At 51.7% G+C, this 18,712-nt stretch overlaps 2 protein-coding genes across 3 annotated transcripts; one reads left to right on the top strand and one right to left on the bottom strand.

The window, feature by feature from the left end:
• Nucleotides 1-37: 37 nt before the first annotated feature.
• Chmp2a (charged multivesicular body protein 2A) lies at nt 38-2,639 on the top strand. Of its 2 annotated transcripts, none has more exons than XM_005087952.4 (6): nt 38-195; nt 763-976; nt 1,783-1,962; nt 2,037-2,167; nt 2,247-2,308; nt 2,382-2,639. In XM_005087952.4, exons 2-6 carry the CDS (start codon nt 809-811, stop codon nt 2,507-2,509), a joined length of 669 nt encoding a protein of 222 aa, XP_005088009.1. In that variant the 5' UTR covers nt 38-195; nt 763-808; the 3' UTR covers nt 2,510-2,639. The 2 variants fall into 2 exon arrangements, with proteins under 2 accessions (XP_005088009.1, XP_012982101.1); XM_013126647.3 differs by having other exon boundaries at nt 50-303.
• A 616-nt stretch (nt 2,640-3,255) lies between these two features.
• On the bottom strand, nt 3,256-9,849 carry Trim28 (tripartite motif containing 28). Its single transcript, XM_005087953.4, has 17 exons — nt 9,490-9,849; nt 9,099-9,211; nt 8,750-8,882; nt 6,490-6,625; nt 6,292-6,408; nt 6,106-6,220; nt 5,861-6,007; nt 5,647-5,761; nt 5,459-5,565; nt 5,329-5,365; nt 5,200-5,245; nt 4,862-5,114; nt 4,450-4,769; nt 4,239-4,362; nt 4,063-4,149; nt 3,686-3,820; nt 3,256-3,601 (listed from the first exon to the last, which is right to left on the bottom strand). The coding sequence occupies exons 1-17, from the start codon at nt 9,830-9,832 to the stop codon at nt 3,428-3,430; spliced, it is 2,502 nt and encodes an 833-aa protein (XP_005088010.3). The 5' UTR covers nt 9,833-9,849; the 3' UTR covers nt 3,256-3,427.
• Between the last annotated feature and the right edge of the window lie 8,863 nt (nt 9,850-18,712).

The raw sequence follows: 18,712 nt of genomic DNA, 5'->3' as shown, positions 1-18,712 counted from the left end.
GTGCGCGTGCGTGCTGCCACTTCCCAGCATTCCGGGAGAGGGTGGGCCGTGTGGCTGACGTCAGGTCGTTTTATCCGGAAACGGCGGCGGCAGCAGGGGCTACCGAACCGAGGGGCTGTCGTTGGTGGGGGCTCAAGGCCTCGGAGAGAAAGGGGCGTGACCCGGAAGCGGAAGCCCATCGCCCTCTCGGCTCCGGTGAGTGGCCCCCGCTGGGCCGCAGGTCCCGGTTGGGCGGCAGCGTAGGAAGGCTTGTGGGTTGGGGCATCGGATGTCGCGCCGTCTGCCCGACCCTGCCTGCCCTCGGTACGCAGGCTCTTCCACACACCCAGACCTGCCCTCCGTGTGTCTGTCACTCGTGCCCCGGCGGGCCAGGTTCCCTCACCATCCAGGTCCATCCTCATCTTAGGGTCCAACGTCCCGAATCTACCCCATCCTGCCCTCCCTTGCCGAGGGGCCCCACAACCACCCTCCTCAGTACTCAGACGCCTCGGCGTGCCCACTCACGTCTGGGTCCCCGGAATACTCCAGAACCACACCCTTAGGTCTACCCTACTGCCTGAAAGCAAGGCAGTGGCGGGCGGAGGGGACGCGCCTGCATCAGAGAAGCGGGCAACTTTAGCTCTGGCTGTTCTTTCTCACTTGTGGCCTTAACTAATCCCCTTTGAGAACTCACGCGTACCTCCTGTGCCGGGGTCCTAACCACTTACAGGGCTGTTTCTGCCTTCTGCTGTCCTGGGCCCTCCCTGCCCGCACTCTCTGCAGCTTGGCCTGACGTCTGCCCCAGCCCTGCTGCTGGAGTCCTCCCACCATGGACCTGTTGTTTGGGCGCCGGAAGACGCCTGAGGAACTGCTTCGGCAAAACCAGAGGGCCCTGAACCGAGCCATGAGGGAGCTGGACAGGGAGCGGCAGAAGCTAGAAACCCAGGAAAAGAAAATCATTGCAGACATCAAAAAGATGGCGAAGCAAGGCCAGATGGTAAGTGCCGAGTGGTCAGGGCCTGGGACACAAGGCAAGATGCCACCTCGGCCACTGTTGTAAGGACAATGACAGACTTGCTTTGAAGAAAGTTGAGTGAAGGGTGAAGAGGAATTTCCTGGTTTGGGGCGTCTGGGAAGACTCCTTAACACAAGTGCAACGAGCTAACCTGCAGGCAGAGAAGGCAGCCAAGGAGTGCACCAGACAGACAGCAGCAAATGTTAGCCACAGCAAACCGAGAACAAAAGAGCTCCCGGTGAGGAAGGGAGGTGGGCGGGCGTAAACAGTTGGTGAGGGGTACCATTTCCCAGAGTGTGCCAGCAACATTTAAATAGGAGATGGAAGCTGGACCTTGCCTTGGATAAATTTGTGACTCCACATACAGCCTGAGACATCCATAGGCAGTGTCATGTGGAAAAGTGGGGTGTTTTTGTCAGCGCCAAGGATTAGACTCCAGGATTTTGTGCAGGTTAGGTAAAGCACTACCAGAGTCATATCCCTGGCCCAAAACAGAGAAGGAAAAAAAAAAATTGACAGCCTGGTACCTTCCCACATTTAAGCGTTACAGAGAAGCCTGGGTAACTGGATGCAGGATGCAGTGGCTCATGCCTGTAGTCTTAGCATTAGGAAAGCAGAGACAGAATTGCCTGTAGGCTACTACTCTAGGCTACATAGATGGCTGGAGTGATAACCCCAAAAGGTGAGATTTCTTCAAGTAATCACTTGGGTTAATTTCCATTAGTCTTTTAGATTTCAGCAGGAATAACTTCACAGCTGTATCATTTATTCTCATACCCACTCTGCAGGATGCTGTTCGAATCATGGCAAAAGACCTGGTGCGTACCCGGAGATATGTACGCAAGTTTGTGTTGATGCGGGCCAACATCCAGGCTGTGTCCCTCAAGATACAGACGCTAAAATCCAACAACTCAATGGCACAAGCCATGAAGGGTGTTACTAAGGCCATGGGCACCATGAACAGACAGGTTTGTCCCTCTCAATCCACCTTCCCACCCCCATTGACCTTCAGGCAGCTCATTCACCCTCCCCGTTCTTCCAGCTAAAATTACCCCAGATTCAGAAGATCATGATGGAGTTTGAACGGCAGGCAGAGATCATGGACATGAAGGAAGAAATGATGAACGATGCCATCGACGACGCGATGGGCGATGAGGAAGATGAAGAGGAGAGGTGTGGAAATAGGAAGGCGGGGGAGTTTTCCAGGCCCCTTGCCCATCCATAGCCCTCACAAGCTGTCCTTCTTTCCTAGTGATGCTGTTGTGTCCCAGGTCCTGGATGAGCTGGGACTGAGCCTCACAGATGAGCTATCAAGTGAGTGTTCCACACCCATTTTTTCCCCACCCAAGGCTCAGCCACAGCCCTTGACCGTCGGTTCTCTCTGCAGACCTCCCCTCCACCGGTGGCTCACTCAGTGTGGCTGCCGGTGGGAAGAAAGCAGAGGCCGCGGCCTCCGCCCTGGCTGATGCTGACGCAGACCTGGAGGAGAGGCTCAAAAACCTGCGCAGGGACTGAACCACTCTCCTCCAGAGAATGGACTGACTGCCCAGGTCTTCACCCCGTCCCCTCTGAATAAAGAAATGCAGACACGACTTCCCAAGGCTGTGAGACTTCCCCTACATAATAAATGGACAAAATTCCCCAACTTGTGACTAGTGGCAATGGGACCCAAATCCAGGTTTGGGAAAGTAAACAAGACTGACCCTGCTTACTACAAAGGGCTTTGAGAGGTGGGCGTTGGTGGTGCACACCTTTAATCCCAGCACTCAGGCCTGGTCTAGACTGGGTTCCAGGACAGGAACGTTCTCTGAGAACCAATCAGGTACAGGGAAATCACAGGTCAAAGACAAACTGTTATCAGGATCCTAAGCAAGAAGTAACAAATCCTTAACAGGTGTTAACAGGCAGGCAGATCTGAGTTCAAGGCCAGCCTGGTTTTACAGAGTCCCAGGAAAGCCTGACCCTGTATGGGGAAAGAGGACTAAGAAAGAAAAAGCTCTAGAATTGGAATCTCAGCACACAACCCATTTTTAGAGCAGGCTGGTAGCTCCAGATCCAGGTTTTCTACCTTCCTAGCTTACCACTGGGAGGCAGATGGTATGTACACCTGAGACCTCAAGCTAAGTCTCATCAGGGTGTGTACAAATCTTTCACCCTGCCAAAAAGATTAAGGTCCCCTGGGGAAATTAGTTTTTGATATGGTTAATAATGCAAAGACTAAATCCTGAGGAATATAGTCCCCAAACAGCTGAGGCATGAGCGACTCGGAGAAGTTTTTATTAAATCCACAGAAGTAAAAACCATTTTTTTTTTTGTGAGGAGGGACTGAAGGACAGGGCCACCAAGAGCAGGAGTCAGGCCACCAAAGGAGGGGGTATGGGGTGAAAGGACAGAGACCAAAGTTTGACTGGGCTGACCACAAGAGCTCCAGCTTCAGGGACCATCACCAGGGCCAGACAGCTCCTGAGAACTTAGGCTAGCACTGGGAAGGTTCAGTGGTGGTGGTTCTACCAGCACAGCAGAAAACTTGGTGTCACCAAAAGCATCATTCATGCGCGTCTCAAAGAAGCGCTGCAGGCCGATGATGGACTGCACATCCGCCTTGTCCTGCGCCAATTAAGAGAACAGTGGTAAGTCCTGGCTCTCCCCTACCCCTCACCCCCGCCCTCCCTGTATATGCTGCAGGCCCACCTCAGTCAGCTTGTTGAACTGTTTGAACATGCGGCCCACATCTTGGGCAAACTCCTGGGGAGAGCTATAAGGGGGCGACAGCTTCTCTTGGAGGCGAGCACGTATCAGGGTTAGGTCTAGGGTACCAGGCTGCTCCTGCAGGGAGAAAACATAGGCATAAGAAGGAACACCCGCCGGGCTGTGATGGTACACACCTTTAATCCCAGCACTCAAGAAGCAGATCTGAGTTCAAGACCAGCCTGGTCTACAAGAGCTAGTTCCAGGACAGCCTTAAGACAGAAAAACCCTGTCTTGGAAAAAAACAAAAAACCAAAACAACCACCACCCTACCACCTCCTGGTATATAACCAACCTCTCCTGCTCTGGATGGAACTCACCATGGAATATGTAGAATCAGTAGCCAATTGGTGCAAGGGGCGACAGGGTTCATGGCAGAACAGGGCCAGAAGAACGCGCTCACATTTCTAGGCAGTACAAGAGATGTCAGAGTTACAGCATGAAGGAGGGCTTCAGCTACTGGGCCACAACCAACACCTATGCATTCAGCTCTCACCCTCTGGTTGACTGGTGAGAGCTTAGCTACCACACCAGTGCTATCTGCTCCATCCAGGCTAAGGCTTCCATCTTCCTCCTTTAGGTCAGGGAGCACGTGGCAGAGTGAGCAACTCCACTCCTCCCTATGGTGAAGAGTAGGAGATGTGAATGACGACAACTAGCCCTTCAGGATCTACCATCTGATGCTGCCCAGCCCCACACATACATACCCTGGCACATCCTGCAGGGCAGGGAGGTGGCAATCCAGGTGAAAGCAAAACTCGCACTGGTTGCACATGACCAGGTCACCTGGTTTCTGGCAGACGCGGCATATGGTGGCACTGTCATCCAGGACACCTGGTCCACCTACAGGGGCTGAGGTACCCTCAGGAGCCACCACTTCCAGGCCCGAGCTGGTACTGCCACTAGGTGAAGCCAGACGGGGTCCCTCAGCACCAGGGCCTTCAGCCAGAGCCATCAACACAGGCTTGGTCTCAGGGCCCTCCACGGCAGCAGGCGGAGCTCCAATAGCAGCTTCTGTCTCTTCTTCCTATAAGACAGCCTGAGAGTTATTATCCAAACCTGGGGTGACAAGTGTCCCTCTCTAATCACTGTTCTGTATGCTAAGACAGACAGGCTCACCTTGACGATAGCCATGCCAGGCAAGGGCAGGGCACCAGGAGCTCCTGGAGGCACAGTCCCAGCCTGACCAGCAGCTGCTGCTGCAGCACCTCGCTCAATAACAATCAGATTGTAATCCTCAGTGGTGCTGCCAGGAAAGACCTTGAAGACTGGTGGCTGGCTATCAGCAGTGAGATCCAGATCCAGACGTTCAAGGCTCACACGTGGCACCTTCCGCATGAGGCCACTTACCTCTCCCTCACCAGAGCGGGACCTGTAAGTATACCTTGCTATCAGACCCTAAGAATCCCCACCACACCAGTGCTATGTCACCTACTCCAACGGGCTGTCACACTTACCGCTTCATGCCCGACACATGCGGCTCTGCACTTGAGTATGGATCATCTGCTCAGAAGACAAAGAGTTGGTAGAAAAGACACACAGTACTCACCAAGCCCTTGCAACTCCCCCAGGCAGCAACTACTTACCCGACCCAAAGCCATAGCCCTCCTGTACCTCCATAGGCTAGAAACAGAACAGAACATGCTCATCAGTGGGGCAAGTTCTCCATGGCACCCTATGGCCCTCACCCCTTTCCTGATTCTCTCCCCAGCTCACCTGGCTGCTGCCAGAACCTTGCTTGCTTAGGGGCCCTGGTGCTCTTGGAGGAGCCATGGGCCCAGGACCTGTGGAGTTTGTACCGGGACGCTCAGCCACGATCTTACCTAGAAGAGAAAAAACATCCTCAGTAGATGCAGTACTGCCTAAGATGCTCCCCAGGTCAAGCAAAAGCAAAGACTACCTACCAAAAGCCTCAGCACTCTTGGTCCAGGCATTGAGATCCCACTGAAATTTCATCTCACCATGAGGCTCCACAGGGTCCACAATCATTTTGAGAGCGCGATGCAGTTGAAAATATATCTAATGGGCAAAAGGTAGCACATGAGCCCACTTGGCAACTTACACGGTCCCAAAGGTGCTGACGGGCAACCTAGCTGAGTGAAGCCCACCACTACATACCAACTTCTTAGAAAGCAAGAGGGCTGTATTGTTATCACTTTCCAGAGCCCAAGAGGCAAATCGCAAAATATGTTCCTGATGCTTCTGGATTTTGGTCATGGTCCAGTGTTGGCGCTCCAGGCGCTCCTGTTGCCCCTCCGTCACTTTCTGCAGGTCAAGGAAACCGGGGTTAGCAAGAAGCCAAGGCAGTAAATGTTAGGATCATTCTCCATCCTGGATGGTATCATGCCAGAAATAAGGTTTACCTGAGCATCATTGACCAGAACACGGCCCCGTTTATTCAGCTCCTTCATGATCTGCAGAATGGCCATCTTGACATCAACCTGCACACGCTTCTGCACGTCAGATACTTGGCGGATACTAACGGACAAGACAAGTCAAGCCAGGAAACCTTGCCCTGGGACCCCAATAGCCCCGGCACCCGCACTTACGAGCTGCGAACCTCCTTGGTGTTTTTCTGCAGTGTGGCATGTTTGTCCCCCAGACGTTTCACCAGAGAAGCCAAGAGTTTACGTTGGTTCCTTACTGCATCTTCTAAGAACTGGTACCTGAAACCACAAAAAAGTGACCCTGCATGCTCAACTTGGAAATAGTGGCATCCACCTACCCACTGTGACTTTGAGACTCACTGATGGTCCTTGTGAGCGTTGAGCTGGCAGTCCCGGCAGGTGAGAGTATCACAGCTCTCACAAAAGAGCACAAGGGGTTCATGCTTGTGCACATTACAATAGACTGTGCGTTCACCGTCTGGAGTCTTAGCAGGCCCTGGGAAGTAGGAATCATGCCCTTAGACAGCTCCAACTCAAGCAGCAGACCCTTGTGGCCCCCATTTCCAGCTCATCCTACAACCCTGACCCACCTACGGAAAAGACATAGAACAACAAAGCTCCCAGATGACCACAGTCTCCATCACATTGGCTAAGGACAGTTTGTGAAGCATCTCCTTACTATATTTCCTGGTTATCTTTCTGTCTGCTAACAAGCCATCCCCAAATAAACAAGGCCCTGATGGCTTGGGGTAATGACACCCAAACACCACAACCTCCCTGTTAAAAAGTTATTACATTACCAGCACCCAGGAAATGGAAAGATGATCACAAGTTCAAGGTAAGCTTGAACTACATATAGTGAATCCAAAGCCAGACCTCTCTGTATGAGACTGATCATCTTGTAAAGAAAAGAGGAGCCAGGCGGTAATGGTGCACACCTTTAATCCCAGCACTCAGGAGGCAGATCTGTGAGTTTGAGATCAGCCTGGTCTACAAGAGACAGAACAGCCTCCAAAGTCGCAAAAGACACCCTGCCTCGAAGCCCTCCCCCACCCCAAAAAAGGAGGTTGGACAAAAATCCCAGGACTCAAAGACAGTTTGATTGAGATCAACCTGAATTACAGACATCTCCCCAAAAAGGTCTGATGGGGACAACTTTAATCCCAGTACTTGGCAGACAGAGATAAACAGGATCTCTGTAAGTGAAGGCCATCCTGGTCTACACAATGAGTTAAAGGATAAGAATGGCTCTATAGACCTTTTCTCAAAATACAAAAATGTTGGGTGTAGCAATACACTCCTTTAATCCTAGCACAAGAGGCAAAGGTAGGATCTGACTTGAGGCCAGCCAGTTCTACAACGTTCCAGGACAGCCAAGGCTGTCGATAGAAAACCTCCTTAGGAAAAAAACAAAAAAGGGTTGTGGGGTAGAACCTAGCATATTGGCAAGTATGCTTTTGTTTTATAGACATGGTTTGTCTGGCCTTGACTGTCCTGGAACTCTCTCTGTAGACCAAGCTAGCCTTGAACTCAGACCCACCTGCATCTGTGAATCAAATACGTGCAACGCTACCACCAGGCTTAATACAAGCACTTTTGGAGCATGGAAGGAACACTAATAGTCCTAGGTCACTAGGACCTATCTAGGGTGGTGGTGGTGGTACACACCTGTAATCCTAGCACTCGGGAGACAGAGGCAGGGGGATCTCTGAGTTTGAGACTAACCTAGTCTACAAGAGCTGGTTCCAGAACAGCCTCCAAAGCCAGAGAAACCCTGTCTCGGAAAACCATAAGAAATAAAAGAGTCCAAAGCCAGAACAAAAAGTAATAAACTGATTTGTCAGTCCCCTTCCTCCCAATGCTAATCCAATCAGACTGTACTAACCTACGTAAAAGAACACAGGCCAGTCAGGCCTTGGCTCCTGAAAATCAGTACCCACTGCTCTATCCTGTATTACTAGATAAAATAGAACCTGCCCATTCTTCCTATGCTTCCTGGCTTCTCAGCACCCCCCCCAACCTTCCACTACCACCTCTAGGGTGGGAAGATATACAACTATCACATCAAAAAAGTTGCTCCTAGTCTATCTGGACCAAACCACCCCCCACACTCAAAAATCAAGATCTATTCCACACTCAAGCCATCAAACAACTTTACATTGAGTCTTAAGAGAAGACACTTAAATGCTTTTAAGGCTCACTGGAAGTCATTCCAGGACTCACCGTCACTGATGGCCCAAAGCCTTACCAACCTGTCAAGAAACCCTGCCTGTTCCAGAGCCCTTTCCCAGCAACGTGAAGCCAGGTGCCAAAGTCATCTTGCATTCCCTAGCTGCTTGCACTAAGGTGTCCGCCACCAGGACCCAATCACTGTTTAGTTTCCAAAGATGATCTTAGTTCATTCCTTAGTACTGACTGCAACATACTTATAAGAATCCCTACACACATTACCTGGTTGGGGCCTTTCCCTTCCCAACTAGACCCTCAGATTCCCGAACACAGAAATTCTTTGAGTTCTGTGTCAGGTCCCTGGGAAACCACTCATCCAGCAAGCAGCCATCTTGGGCAAATCAAAAGAGAAGAGGGTAGTAGCTGCAAAGGCCTCCAGTTTTCCACATACCCGTGGAGCGCACAGTGTGGTCCTTGGTGTACTTCACCCGCTGGTGGGCCTCCACGCAGGTCTCACACAGTGGCTCAGAGCACTCCACACAATAGCTGGTGGCTGGAGCGTTATCTTCACAGCTAGTACAGCACTGTCAAAGAAAAGAGGGTTAGAACAGGCAGAACCAGCCAGCAGACACACCGTCTACTGCCCAGAAAAAAAAGACAACCTAAAATTCATGCAATGCACTCCAATCTGTACTGCCCTCCCAGAGACTGCGACTGTAACCCGAACCAGCTAAGGAAGCTGATAAGACTCCAGAAAAGGACACGGCCCCCTTCTCTCCCTCCCCCGCCCCAGGACACACCTGGTTAGCATCCTGGGAATCGGAAGAAGTCTTACTGCCACTATCACGCATAAAATAATTCTCCACGATGTCTTTAGAGTAGCACTGCTGCTTGCACACCGGGCAATCCACCACTACGGACACAAGAATGTGAATAGGGGACAGTCCCCTAGCCAATGCCTCCCCCCCCCAAAGGCTGCACCGTTTATCTGGCGTTTATGTCCCATCCCCTGCCACATTCTGCATCTTCAGGCCACGCGCATCGCAGAGGCCAAGAGCTCGTTCCCCCGACCGAACCCGCCCGGCCTAACCCTACCCGGGGGGCGCCCCCCAGACTCCCGCACAGGCGCAGTCCGGAGCACAGGGCTGCGAGGAGGGGGGAGGGGCGCCCGGCCACCCAGCCAGCACTCACTAGCGCCGTCGCCCGCTGCGCTGCCATCTCCCGAATTATTCGCTGCGGCGGGTGCGGCGGGGCCGAGGCATGCACTGCAGGCCGAATGCAGGCAGGGCAGCAGCCGAGGCTCCCGCTCGGGCCGCAGGCGCTCGCGACACACGCCGCAATGCTCCAGAAGCTCCTGAGCCTCGCCACCGCCCCCCGCGGGCGACGACGCCGATGCAGAAGCCGTCGCGGCCGAGGAGGCGGCGGGGCGCTTCTCGCCGCTCGCAGGGCCCTCGCCCGAAGCCGGGCTGCCAGAGGCAGCCGAGGCCGTTGCGGCCGAGGCCGCCGCAGCCGCCGCCGCCGCCGAGGCCGCCATTCACTCGCCGCCGGGAGGGGGGGTGGGGGGGTCGCCCAGGGGAGGAGGGGCGCGGAGCCCGCTGCGCAGGCGCACGAGCGCTCGCCGCCAACGGCCGGGCACAGCCTGTGCTGCCGCGAGGCCGAGCGCCGCCGCCACGCGTCTCCTGGGCCGACGCCCGCCGCGCCTTGGGCGCAGGCGAAAGGCGGCTAAGCCGCTGACTACCGGCCTCTCTGTAGACGACGGCGCCGCCCCGCGCCGCCTCTTCCCTTGGCTGCCGAGACGCGCTCTGCAAGACTTGCTCAAGAACCGCCTGACCGCGCGCCGCTCGCAGAAAGAGCCGCGGCCTGGAGGCGGGACAGAAATATCTGGCGCCGACGCCGCCGCGCACGCGCGCTGGGCACCGCAACCCGGGGGGGAGGAGGGGGCGGGGCGCGGGCAGATTACGCACGCGCCTGTGCCCTCCCTTCCACTCGCGGCTGCCCTGCCGGGGCCTGCGTGGCGAGCCCGCGGGTGCGGGATTCACCGGCAGAGTACGCGCTCGACGTCTCCCAGGCCCCGGGCACGGTGCACCAAGGCTGACCCCAGTGTGCTCGAGCGCGCCGGATCCTGCAGAAATGCACCCTAGGCCCCGCCTCCTCAGAAGGCGTGGCGACGTCTGCAGCCTCAACTTGGCCTATAGCGGTGGAGGAAAGGCGGGACAATAGGGAATGGGCGGGGCCACGACCGAGCAAAGAGACCGAGCCCAGGTGGAGGGGGCGCGGGGTCTTTGGCAGGAAGGAAGTTCCCGCCGGAACGCGGAGGCGGTCTTAACCCAAACTTTTTTTTTTTATTGTTAAACTCGGGAAGCAGAAAGTTGCCCGAGTCAACCCGTAGATCGTAAAGAACTATTGAGAAGCCATTCTGTGAAACTCTGCCCAGTCCCTCGATAGCCCCTGCTTGTGTTTTTAGAAGCGGGGGCACCGAACGTTCAACGCACAGGAATAAAAGTTGAATGAGTGGCGAATCTTATCTGAGGGGCAGAAAAGGAGCAAGATCCAAGATGAATGCGGTTGGAGAGGATAGCAAGAATCAACCGTGGTTAAAGGGTCTCAGAAGCAGGATCAGAATGGAAAAGGCAATCTGTCCCCCCTTCCCATCCCAGTCCCGTGCTCAGGGCGATCGCCTGTGCTGCCTTGTAGTGCCATGAGGACCCTCGGTCCCCAAGTCTAAGTCTAGACTGTTGCACGCAGGCAGGTCCAGGGTTCTAAACAGCAGGAAGCTGCCTCTTCTCACGGGAACCAGGTGTTCCCCACGTGGCAATGGAGAGGCGAGGAGTGAGTGTCCCGCCACTGTCCCGCGTGTGGCCTTTGTTCCCAATCAGTCTTGGGGGCCCAGGGCTTTGTCCCCGCCCCAGCCTTTGTTCCTTCCTCCGGAGCTCAGCGCTCACCCTTCGGCGGGCCACGCCCCCGCCAGACCCAGCGGCTGGACTCTCACTTCCTAACTCTGAAAACGAGGGCTTAATCTGGCAGCTGGGCAAGCAGACTCCGGGGGGAAGTGTGGGCATCCCGTAGAAATATTTGGAGAGTATTACACAGGCCCACCAATAGCTGGTCCCAGAATCACCATGGCGGGGGCCTGAGAACCAAGTCTATCTAAACCCCTGGAGCAGACATTAGGATACCAGACCCAAGGTCAAAGTAGATGATGATGGGGACTGGGGTTTGAATGAGGGGCAGAACGCTTGCTTGCCTGTCCTGGGTGAAGCCCTCGGTTGCATGACCAGCACACCAGAACCAGGGCAAGGGATGGAAGTGGAGACCAAGGAAATGTTTCAGCGAACAGAGGCACTTGCCACCAACCCTGACCACATTAGTTTAATCACTAAGACACACAAAGTGGAAGGAAAGAACAAACTTAACTCCCTCCCTCAGGTTGTCCTGACTCCGTCTGTGCTCACTGTGCGTGCGTGCGTGCGTGCGTGCACTCATCACAACAACAGCCATTGCAACTTAATTTCTCTTTTCCTTTTTAAGACAGGGTTTCTCTGTGTAGCCCTGGCTGTCCTGGAATTCGCTCTGTAGACCAGGCTGGCCTTAAATTCACAGAGATCCGCTTGCCTCTGCCTCCTGAGAGCTGGGACTGAAGGCGAGCACCACCGCACCGTGTGCGATTTAAAATTTTAATAGGTATTGGTAGAAAGCACAGAAGTAACTATCAGCCCAAAAAGTGAAAAAAAAAATCCCTGTAGCTAGAAACCTGTGCTAAGACCCATAGGCAGGACAGACCCGGATTGTAGCCCAGGGCTTTGGCAGGTGCCTGTGATCCCAGCAATGGAGAGGCAGAGGCAGAACAGGATGAGTTCCAGGACAACCTGTGCTAGGTAGTGAAGCCAAGTTGGGATACATAGTCTGCCACAACAACAACAAAAATGCATTGTTAATTTAGTGAGTTCAGTCAGCCTAGTCTACAGAATGAAGCCCTGCCTCAAAACAAAAGGATTAAGAGCATTTGCAACTCTTGCTGAGCATCAGATTCGATTCCCAGCACCCATGTGGTAGCTAGCCCACAACCATCAGTAACTCCAGTTCCCAGGAATCTAATGCCCTCTTCTCCCTTCCTCCAGGGCCAGGCACAAATGGGATGCACATACATACATGAAGGCAAAGCACTCCTACACATAAAATTATTTTTTAAAAAAATGAAAAATGGTGGGGCGGTGGTGGTGCACGCCTTTAATCCCAGCACTCGGGAGGCAGAGGCAGGGAGATCTCTGTGAGTTCGAGGCCAGCCTGGTCTACAGGCAAGTTCCAGGACAGCCTCCAAAACAATACAGAGAAACCCTGTCTCGAAAAACCAAAATAATAATACTGAAATCAGGAATGGAAAAATGGCTCAGCAATGAAGAGCAATGTCTACTCTTTCAGAGGACTCAGGTTTAATTCCCAGCAACCACATAGTGGCTCACAACTATAACTACATTTCCAAGGGATTTGGCACGCCAGAGGAACATCAATGCACATAATAATAAATAAATCTTGGGGGAAAAGTGCTGATCTCAAGCAGGCATGGTGCCACACACACCTTTAATCCCAGGAGGCAATTGGAAGCCAGCCTGGTCTACAAAGAGTGTTCCTGGACAGTCAGGGCTATAGAGAAAAACCTGTATTAAAAAAAAAAAAAAGCCGGGCGTTGGTGGCACACGCCTTTAATCCCAGCACTGGGGAGGCAGAGGCAGGCGGATCTCTGTGAGTTCGAGGCCAGCCTGGTCTACAAGAGCTAGTTACAGGACAGCCTCCAAAGCCACAGAGAAACCCTGTCTCGAAAAACCAAAAAAAAAAAAAAAAAAAAAAAAAAAAAAAACTGGGCAGTGTGGCGCACGCCTTTAATCCCAGCACTCGGGAGGCAGAGGTGGGCAGATCCCTGTGAGTTCCAGGTTGGCATTGGTGGTGTATGCCTTTAATCTCAGCACTCAGAAGGCAGAGGCAGGGAGATCTCTGTGAGTTCGAGACCAGCCTGGTCTACAGAGCAAGTTCCAGGACAACCTCCAAAACAATACAGAGAAACCCTGTCTCGAAATCCCCCCCCAAAGAAAATGCATATATCTTAGTTTCTGTAACATCTAAGCGATTATTGATTAGAAAAAAGGATCTTTACAAATGTAATTTCAATTTTTTTGTTTGTTTTTAGAGATTTATTAATTAGGTAAACAACATTCTGTCTCCATGTAAGCCTGAAGGCCAGAAGAAAGCAGATCTCATTACAGATGGCTGTGAGCCACCATGTCACTCCTGGAAATTGAACTCAGGACCTCTGGAAGAGCAGTCAGTGCTCTCACCCTCTGAGCCATCTCTCCAGCCCCTTGTGTTTTTGTTTTGTTTTGGCTTTTACGAGACAGGGTTTCTCTGTATTGTTTTGGAGGCTGTCGGTCCAGCCCGGCCTTGAACTCACAGAGATCCGCCTGCCTCTGCCTCCCGAGTGCTGGATTTAAAGGCATGGGCCACCACTGAACAGCTGTGGACCTTACCTAAAAACAAACAAGCAAACAGAAAACAGAGCAGCACACATCTGTAATGTTAGCACTTGGTGCAGAGGGGGCCGAGGTAGGAGGGTCACTCCCAAATTCAAGTCAGCCTGAGCTAAAGAGCAAGTTCTTGTCCAGTCTGAGCTAGAGTGAAACCATGCTGCGCCTGGTATGGGGGGTTGTGGGGGTGGGATGGTGGAGTTGGGGTTCCTGGTACAGAAAGAATGAAACAGTGAGCCAGGAAAATTTATCCTGCTACCTTAAAGTCAAACACACTCAGAGGATTTGGCATCATCTTGCCTTCCCTGAGGGAACAGAATTTCAGGGACACATGGCAGTACAGCTTGCTTACAGAACACTGCCTGATCATTAGACGCTAAAATGTGAAAAAAGCACCTTTTAACTTGCAATGAAATCCCTGAGCAACACAGGATTATCTGCTTCTGTTTGCTCAAGGAGGCGCCTAGGGGTGAGTAGTGTCAGTGCCTGGGGATACCTGGTACTTAGTATAGAGGACAGTCAAGCTGGCACGGGCTTACATTAGGGCACACACTGGATGGTAGATGCAGTGCGTTTAGCCAATATCATTATTAGGGATTGTAAGCCAACAGCATTTAGCCTGGAGCAGCTCAGCCTGTCTTTTTACGTGTGTGTGTATGTGTGTGTGTGTGTGTGTGTGTGTGAGAGAGAGATCAGACCTCTACCCAGTGAGCCGTCTCACCAGCCTATTTCTCTATTTGTTTTTTTTTTGTTTGTTTGTTTGTTTGTTTTTGTTTTTTCGAGACAGGGTTTCTCTGTGGCTTTGGAGGCTGTCCCTGGAACTCACTTTGTAGACCAGGCTGGCCTCGAACTCACAGAGATCCGCCTGCCTCTGCCTCCCGAGTGCTGGGATTAAAGGTTTGCTCCACCTCTAAGTGCTTCGGTGACAGCACGGGCCAACATACTACTTTTCAGTAAAATTTTTTTTTTTTTTTTGGTTTTTCAAGACAGGGTTTCTCTGTGACTTTGGAGGCTGTCCTGGAACTAGCTCCTGTAGACCAGGCTGGCCTCGAACTCACAGAGATCCGCCTGCCTCTGCCTCCCGAGTGCTGGGATCAAAGGCGTGCGCCACCAATGCCGGGCCAGTAAATTTTTATGTATATATGATTTTCCATCCATAGGACCTATAGAGACATGGCAGGCAAGGAGAGAGGCAGAGAGGTACTATGGGCAGTCAGTACAGCTACCAAAAGAGTGCATATGTCGCCGGGCGCTGGTGGCACACGCCTTTGATCCCAGCACTCGGGAGGCAGAGGCAGGCGGATCACTGTGAGTACGAGACCAGCCTGGTCTACCAAGTGAGTTCCAGGACAGCCTCCAAAACAATACAGAGAAACCCTGTCTCGAAAAACCAAAAAAAAAAAAAAAAAGAGTGCATATGTCCCGCCCAAGTGAGGATCTACCATCCTCGGTCAGTTACAGAGGAGGCCATAAGTCTTTGTAGGCTGCAGATCAGTGGTTTTGGGGCTGCAGGTGGACTGAAATGGATACAGACTATGCAAAGAAGGTTTCCAATTTTTCAAGACCAGCCTGGTCTAAATAGCAAGTTACTGGACAGTTAAAACTACATAGAGAGACCCAGTCTGAACAAACAAGGAAAAAGAGCAAGACAATGCCCAAGACGTGGTGGGTGCCATGTATCTGTAATCTCAGCATTTGGGAGGAGGAAGGAGGACCAGGAGTTCAAGGCTAACCTCTCTAATGTAGCCAGCTGGAGGTCAGCCTGGGTTACATAAAATCCTGTTTCAAGGGGCCTGGAGAGATGACTCAGGGGTTAAGAGCACTGACTGTTCTTCCAGAGGACCTGGGTTCAATTCCCAGCACCCACATGACAGCTCACCACTGTCTGTAATTCCAGTTCCAGGGGACCGGACACTCACAGCAAAACAACAATGCACATTTTTTAAAAAAATCTTGTTTGAAAATAAAAACAAATGTGATGTGGTGAAGCACATCTTTAATCCTAATGCCGAGAAAGCAGAGACAGGCAGATTTCTGTAAATTTGAGGTCAGCCTGGGTACCTGAGTCCTTGTCTTAAAAACAAAAACAAAAAAACCAAAAACACAAAAAACAAAAAACAGCTGTTTAAGTGGTTAAAGGTACCTGCTGCTGAACTCCAGGACCTGAATTGAGTCCAAGAATCCACACAGGTAGTAGAGAGAGAGTACCAACTCCCTAAAATGTTCTCTGACCTCCACAGGTGCCCAATGATATGTGGCCCAAACACAAACAAATAAATGTGGTTAAAAAAAAAATCAAGCCAGAAGGTGGTGGCACACACATTTTATCCCAGCACTTGGGAGGCAGAGGCAGGTGGATCTCTGTGAGTTCGAGACCAGCCTGGTCTACAAGATACAAGAACTAGTTCCAGGACAGCCTCCCTAGCCACAGAGAAACCCTGTCTTGAAACACCTCCGGGGAAGGAAAAAAAAAAAAAAAAAAATATATATATATATATATATATATATATATATGTGTGTGTGTGTGTGTGTGTATGTGTGTGTACCTATATATATGTATGTATGTATATATTTATTTTATGTGGATTCTTTGCTACTTACATTTCTGTGTGCCATTTGCATGCTGAATGTCCAAGGAGGCCATTTCTCCAGCCCTGACAAAAAGGTTTTTTGTTTGTTTGTTTTTGAGACAGGGTTTCTCTGTGGCTTTGGAGGCTGTCCAGGAACTAACTCTTGTAGATTGTCTGGACACATGAGGCCTTGGGTTCAGCACCTAGCATCACATAAACTAACTTTCTTATTTTCTGGACAGCTGGCTCAGTGGCGAAGAATACTGGCTGTTGGCTGGGCAGTGGCGCAGGAACCCGGGAGGCAGACAGGCAGAGGCAGGCTGATCTCTGTGAGTTCGAGACCAGCCTGGTCTATAAGAACTGGTTCCAGGATAGCCTCCAAAGCCACACAGAGGAACCCTGTCTGGAACACCTCCCCATCCCCCCACCCCCTCAAAAAACACTGGCTACTCTTCCAGAGGACCAGTGTTCAATGCCCAGCACCTAAATGGTGGCTTGCCAAGTGTAACTCCAGTTCCAAGGAATCCCAAGTCCTTTTCTGACCTCCACAGGCACCAATCGGGCATGCAATACTCAGACATACCCGCAGGCAAATACTCATATAAATATGAAAATTTCCAGGACAGCCTCCAAAGCCACAGAGAAACCCTGTCTCAAAAACAAACATACATGGCGCACGCCTTTAATCCCAGCACTCGGGAGGCAGAGGCGGGTGGATCTCTGTAAGTTCGAGGCCAGCCTGGTCTACAAAGTGAGTTCCAGGACAGCCTCCAAAGCCACAGAGAAACCCTGTCTCAAAAAACCAAAAAAAAAAAAAAAAAGAAACTTTCAAGTTTGGGGATTTCAGGAACCCAAGGGAAGGTGACAGGGACCTTTTGAGCGTAGGTACCAAAGACCTTACATCATGTGGCTCCTCAAGTCCTCAAGTAAGTTCTACCCACAATCACTGCTCCAAAGAGACTTTAGTGAAAATCGGTGTGGGAGACTGGAACTCACAGAATCCTTCGAAAGATTTAAAACAGCAGGGGGTAAGGTCACATTCCTCGGTAAACTTACGGATGACTGAGCAGGAGCAAGTAAGCGGGGGGGGGCGGCGCACGACGACTTGCAAGGCTAGAGTTTGCAACCTTTGGCTGCATGGTGCAAAGGCTAGCCCAGTACCTACTGTGGGTGAGTCTAGCATAGCCCCATCCCCCAGATCCAGAAGTGGAAAGTAGAAGCCTTTCGAGGTAATTAAGGGAGGGCCCTTACCCAGGGCTACAGGAATGCTTTTACATGTGAAAGCCCCTCCTGTAAACCATTTCCCTCCGGCACACATGCACACATTCCTCAGCCCCACCCTGCTTTGTTGGTCTCCGTCTAGGTGCTACTATTTTTTCTGGAAAACCTTGGAGGCAAGGGGCCTGACCTATATCTCCTGCTTTGATTCTTCTGAAATCATCTTTTGGGTCTCCTCTGGTCCCTGATCTTAAATTGCAGTCTCAGAGGCTCTGGGGGTGGAGGTTCGAGACAGGGTTTCTCTGTGTAGCTTTGGAGCCTGTCCTGGCGCTCACTCTGTAGACAAGGCTGGCCTCGAACTCACATAGATCACCTGCCTCTGCCTCCCGAGCGCTGGGAGGAAAGGCTAAAGGCGTGCACCACCATCGCCCCGGCCGTCTGAGGCTCTTTCAGAAGGTGTAAACTGTCCTTCCCCCAACTCAAGAGCTCATTTCCTCTCCATTCTAATCTGTCCCTTCTCCTTTGTACTTCTTTATCTAGCCTGAGTTTTCCAGGCTTCCATCCTGTCTTGTGCCCGGAAGCAATTTCCGTGCCGTACGTTGTTTCATGTCTGTGCCTGGATGGAATGGGAACAAGAAGAAAAGCCTGGGTGTCTGGATCTTGTGTCCTAGACCTGACTTTTGGACTTTTTGCCCCTGGATAGCAGCCGTCACAGTGGGAGGCTCTGGATGAGAACCTGGCTTGAGAGTAAAAGAGGAGGCTAAGATGCTAACTAGCGCGTGAAACCAACTTGTTTCTTTTTTTTTTTTTTTTTTTTTTTTGGTTTTTCGAGACAGGGTTTCTCTGTGGCTTTGGAGGCTGTCCTGGAACTCACTTTGTAGATCAGGCTGGTCTCGAACTCACAGAGATCCACCTGCCTCTGCCTCCTGAATGCTGGGATTAAAGGCATGCGCCACCAACGCCCGGCCAAACCAACTTGTTTCTAAGATAAATTAAAAAAGGAAGAGAAAAAAAAAGATGCTAACTAGCAGTAACTCCACTAGAGGGGCCTTGGAAAACGTCTTGGGAAGAGCCTTTCTCTCTGACCTATGTAACATGCTTCATCCAAAG

Source organism: Mesocricetus auratus, unplaced genomic scaffold, assembly GCF_017639785.1.
Source record: "Mesocricetus auratus isolate SY011 unplaced genomic scaffold, BCM_Maur_2.0 Super-Scaffold_100038, whole genome shotgun sequence".
NCBI lineage: Eukaryota > Metazoa > Chordata > Mammalia > Rodentia > Cricetidae > Mesocricetus > Mesocricetus auratus.
The sequence above is the reverse complement of the archived record's forward strand: the minus strand, read 5'-3'. Positions and strand labels throughout refer to the sequence as shown.

Bases quoted from the DNA above. Each gene is read 5' to 3' on its own strand.
- Chmp2a (XM_005087952.4), top strand. From the start codon at position 809: ATGGACCTGTTGTTTGGGCGCCGGAAGACGCCTGAGGAACTGCTTCGG. The intron at 977-1,782 runs GTAAGTGCCGAG...CCCACTCTGCAG, and splicing joins TGGCGAAGCAAGGCCAGATG to GATGCTGTTCGAATCATGGC. The intron at 2,168-2,246 runs GTGTGGAAATAG...CTTCTTTCCTAG, and splicing joins GAGGAAGATGAAGAGGAGAG to TGATGCTGTTGTGTCCCAGG.
- Trim28 (XM_005087953.4), bottom strand. From the start codon at position 9,832: ATGGCGGCCTCGGCGGCGGCGGCGGCTGCGGCGGCCTCGGCCGCAACG. The intron at 6,008-6,105 runs GTAAACCTTATT...CTTGACCTGCAG, and splicing joins TTCTGGTCAATGATGCTCAG to AAAGTGACGGAGGGGCAACA. The intron at 5,566-5,646 runs GTAGGTAGTCTT...TTTCTCTTCTAG, and splicing joins CAAGAGTGCTGAGGCTTTTG to GTAAGATCGTGGCTGAGCGT.